Source organism: Oryza sativa, chromosome 2, assembly GCF_034140825.1.
Source record: "Oryza sativa Japonica Group chromosome 2, ASM3414082v1".
NCBI lineage: Eukaryota > Viridiplantae > Streptophyta > Magnoliopsida > Poales > Poaceae > Oryza > Oryza sativa.
In genome coordinates this window covers 10,466,165-10,470,188 of record NC_089036.1, presented here as the reverse complement: position 1 = coordinate 10,470,188, position 4,024 = coordinate 10,466,165, and the positions used below count along the sequence as shown (strand labels likewise).

General features: G+C 39.8%; 1 protein-coding gene across 2 annotated transcripts; it reads right to left on the bottom strand.

The window, feature by feature from the left end:
- Window positions 1-320: 320 nt before the first annotated feature.
- On the bottom strand, window positions 321-3,762 carry LOC9267245 (F-box protein At3g58530). 2 transcript variants are annotated; one of them, XM_015768159.3, is made up of 12 exons: window positions 3,342-3,762; window positions 2,942-3,001; window positions 2,613-2,696; window positions 2,386-2,516; window positions 2,235-2,310; window positions 1,747-1,817; window positions 1,538-1,624; window positions 1,386-1,458; window positions 1,235-1,302; window positions 1,095-1,163; window positions 918-1,023; window positions 321-611 (listed from the first exon to the last, which is right to left on the bottom strand). In XM_015768159.3, the coding sequence occupies exons 2-12, from the start codon at window positions 2,981-2,983 to the stop codon at window positions 546-548; spliced, it is 873 nt and encodes a 290-aa protein (XP_015623645.1). In that variant the 5' UTR covers window positions 2,984-3,001; window positions 3,342-3,762; the 3' UTR covers window positions 321-545. The 2 variants fall into 2 exon arrangements, with proteins under 2 accessions (XP_015623645.1, XP_015623644.1); XM_015768158.3 differs by having other exon boundaries at window positions 3,510-3,762.
- Between the last annotated feature and the right edge of the window lie 262 nt (window positions 3,763-4,024).

Here is a 4,024-nt window from a genome sequence, read left to right as displayed (position 1 = left end):
GACAAGCCAACACTTTGAACCAGCAAGCAAATGAAGGAAAACTAAGTACTGGTTCGGGGGTAAGATATTGAGAAGCAGCTTGTTGGTAGCCAGTTTTTAAGAAGATAGAAAACCCTTCAAGATTCTGTAACTATAGTTTCTCAGCAGCTGGATAAAAAACTGTACTATTTGGAGAAGTTTTTTATCCTGGAAGAAGCTGCAGTCTACATAAGCTCCCCAAACAGGTCCTAACAGGAGCTCCTCAAGCACACCCTAAAAAACCTTTGGTTCACACATAATATATGCGTTCACATACAGGATATACACACTCCAAAGCATCAGGACCAGAAACAAACAGATCAACTTCCCACCACTGTAAGAAAATCAAATACAAGTTCTACAAAATCTTTGTGATCTCCACCAAATTCAAAATACATATAGCCACTAGGTCGACAAAACTGTCTTGCTATTGTTTTTCTTCATGGAGTAACTCGATTGTGTTTTAAATGTTAACAGGGGGAACTGACCTCTGGTAGAATAAACAACTTAACAGAAATTCAGGTCAACTAGCTGTGTACTTTGAAGCACCGTAACAACGGGAACAGCTGAATCAGGTCATCCCGACTCCTCTTCTGTAAACAACCAAAGTAATATATGAATGAGAACCAAAATTAGAACAACAAAAGCTGAATATAGCTTATTGACATTGGCATAGAAAGTCACCTATGGGCGTGAAGAAAAATTGAGTAAAATAAACATTTTCCAATAAAATGCATAAACGTTGGTAAAAAAAATAACCCCTTATGGAAGGTCTTTGATTTAAGTTATGAGGTTATGAACCTATAAGTGAGGAATAATTAATGAAACTGGAAGAAAACATGAAAATTACAAAATAAATAAAAGAAACAAAGTCCAAGAGATAGTTCTCGAATCCTCACCTTAATACCAATACAGCCATTTACATCAAGAGTTGTGAGACTACGTGAGCAATGTTTTGACAAAGCCTCCAGGCAGACATCAGTTACACCAACTATTCCAAATAAACTGCCAAAAAAAAATCCAAGTACAATAAGCAACAAATAGATGGAGTATTTTGGATAAAATTACCGCATTACCTAAGCAATTGAAGGGACCGGCATCCTTGTGCGATAGCTACCACCCCAACATCAGTAACACGTACACACCTGTCAAGTGATTGCAGAGATCAATCAACACAATTTCATTGCACAGAGAAAAAAGGACAGGTAGTTCATACCAGGACAAATTGAGATATGTCAGACATACACATCTTGATATACATGAAAGGCCATCATCAGTTACATTCTGGAAACCACAGATTGGTAAATTATTACAAAAAAATTTAAAAATAAATTGATAGTTGAAAGTAAATAAAAACAAATAGTTACCTGGGCCCCACATAAGTCTAGAAATGTAAGGTTAGTTAAAGATCCTATCTTCTTATAAACCTTGTCGCTAAAACTGCAGGATGTGAAGTAGGATGATAGATAATAGACACTCGAGTTCGCATATAAACATCATTTGCTTTTTCCAATATTACCTTGACAGGGCATAAAGGTTCAAGCTTTCAAGAGAAGAACATTTCTGAAGCACTTCTTGAAGTCCATCGTCTGTCAACTTGATGCACCTATAAATATATAATAGAGGGTATATACGTGTTTAAATTTCATTTCCTGCTCACAACCACTGAATTTGAGCAACACCAAAGAGCACAATAAACATTCAGTGCACATCAAGAATGAAGTGTACCTGGTTATGTTCAACTTCTTTAGTCCTTCATAATTATCAGCAACTAGCTGCATACCTTTATCTGAGATATTCTGCAATCATAAAGATAACTCTTGCACTTGACTCATCTTACTATCGTAGTGAACCGAAACAGATAATGGGACAAAAAGAATGAAAATGACAGGAATGATTGTAACTGGTAGTCCACAACTGTTCATTTATAGAAACACATCAGAACTCCAAGATTATAGTAATCTTGTTTGCGATTTTTAGTTGAGATATGGAAGAGTTCAGTACAAAGGGATATACAAAGCACACACTCTGCATTTGCACTGCACCAGGAATCATTTCGGTAACAATAAGCAGCTACAAGGAAACTATTCTATGCACAATAATTATGGAAAGAGACATAGCAAAGTACATCTAGCTTCTCCCTAGATGCCGGCTTGATCAAGGAAAATATGGAACAAAACATACTGTCAACTGGGAAATGCAGACAAAGACATTACCTTACAACCACTCAAGTTCAGGTCGACTATGTGCTTGCAGTTCTGCACAATGTGCCTAATGGTTAAGTCTGTCAGTCTGTGGAAACAAAATGTCCACCAATTAGAAACAAGGGGGGCTGTATGGCAAAGAAAACATTCAGAAATGGTGTACCCAACAATCCAATAGATAGAAAGGGCCCGAAGGTTTGGACAAAGACTTGTAATAGTTTCAATCCCTTTGTCAGAAACTTTTTGGCATGCGTTTATGTTCAATAATTCCAACTCTTGCAGTGAGGTACATCCCTGTAAATCATTGTAATTGAACCAATTAAGTTGCAGATCCATATTATAGCTCAATCTTTTTCTAAGTAAAAGAACAAAAGTCACAGGAAATCTTACCATTTCTTTCAGGCGAACAAAATGCCGGTCATCAATATCTTGAGCAAATTCAAGGTTAATAATTTTGAGATGACAATATCTTGGCTGTGGAAGAATGGGACAAAACATGTCACCAAAGCAACTTAAAGATTTTAAACTGAGACTACAGTATGATGCTGCTGTGCAGTGTGCACTAGAAAACGTTGATGTTTTATCAAATAGTACAGAAATATGAGCAACCACACAAATAGTATGAATTATCATTCAGAAGGTAGATCAAGCATCTATTCATCAGTTCATGAGTTCATCACTAAAAAAAATATAATATTCAAAAGTAGGATTATTCTTGCCAGTGATATCGCTGAAATAAGTCGGTCACCAGCTTTGTTCATCTCATGCAGATCAAGCACCTACATTAAATATTGAGGAGGCATTTGTTCATGGTTCGGGAAAAAAATCAAGATTATTACACAATAAATCAAGATGGGGATAATTTAAGTATTGTAGAGACTAATAATCCTTCTAGCAGGAGTCCCGCAATCTGAATTTCAACTCTAGCAGGCAAAATTACGATTACTTTCCCCCCTCAAAAATGAAAAATAGAGAAACAATACGATGACCCAATAAACAAAAAGGGACGAATCGAAGAACCATTTTGCTACCATCCGGTGCGACAGATTTGAACATGGAGTACGAATTCGCTGCATTATGCTTTTGGCAATTCAGAACAAGGCCGAACAGGAGGCGCACCGACTACACGAGCTAAATCACCGGCCACTCCAGCGACGAAGCCCAGGCGAGGGACCACTTCCTCAGCAGCGCGAAACAACGAAGAAGCACGCCTCGAGAGTCGAGACCAAGAGCAAGCAGCGGGAGGACGAAGAAGGTAGAAGGGAGCGACGCGACGCGGTACCGCACCTCCCAGAGCTTGGGGTTGGCGACGAGGGCGCGGTGGCACCAGGGGCTGACGGCGAGCAGGGCGCAGGCGTCGCGCTGGGGGAGGCGCGGGCTCACCAGCTCCATCACCCGGGGCACCGTCTCCCGGCACCACGCCTCGTCGCCGGCCGCCGCCTCCGCCTCCGCCGCCGCCGTCGCCGCCATCTCTCAAGGTTCGCAAGGAGCTTCTCTTTTTTAATCTCTCGGAGAAGAAGACAGGCGACGCTACTGACACACCAGGGCCCAGGCCCACGTTTTCCTTTTAACAAATTAGGCCCACAAATTTTATGCGCCATGAAACCCAGAAATTTTACATATAATGGAAAATTAGAAAAACCATCACATCATATAAGTCATTTGGAGTCTGACATTTCACTCCATAAATTATTTTGTTGCAAATGTCCACCCTATACTTAATTTCATTGCAAAACCACCTTGGCGTGTAAATGTTTAACCGAATCAGCCCGTTATTATTGATGTATAGCTATTATAGGTTA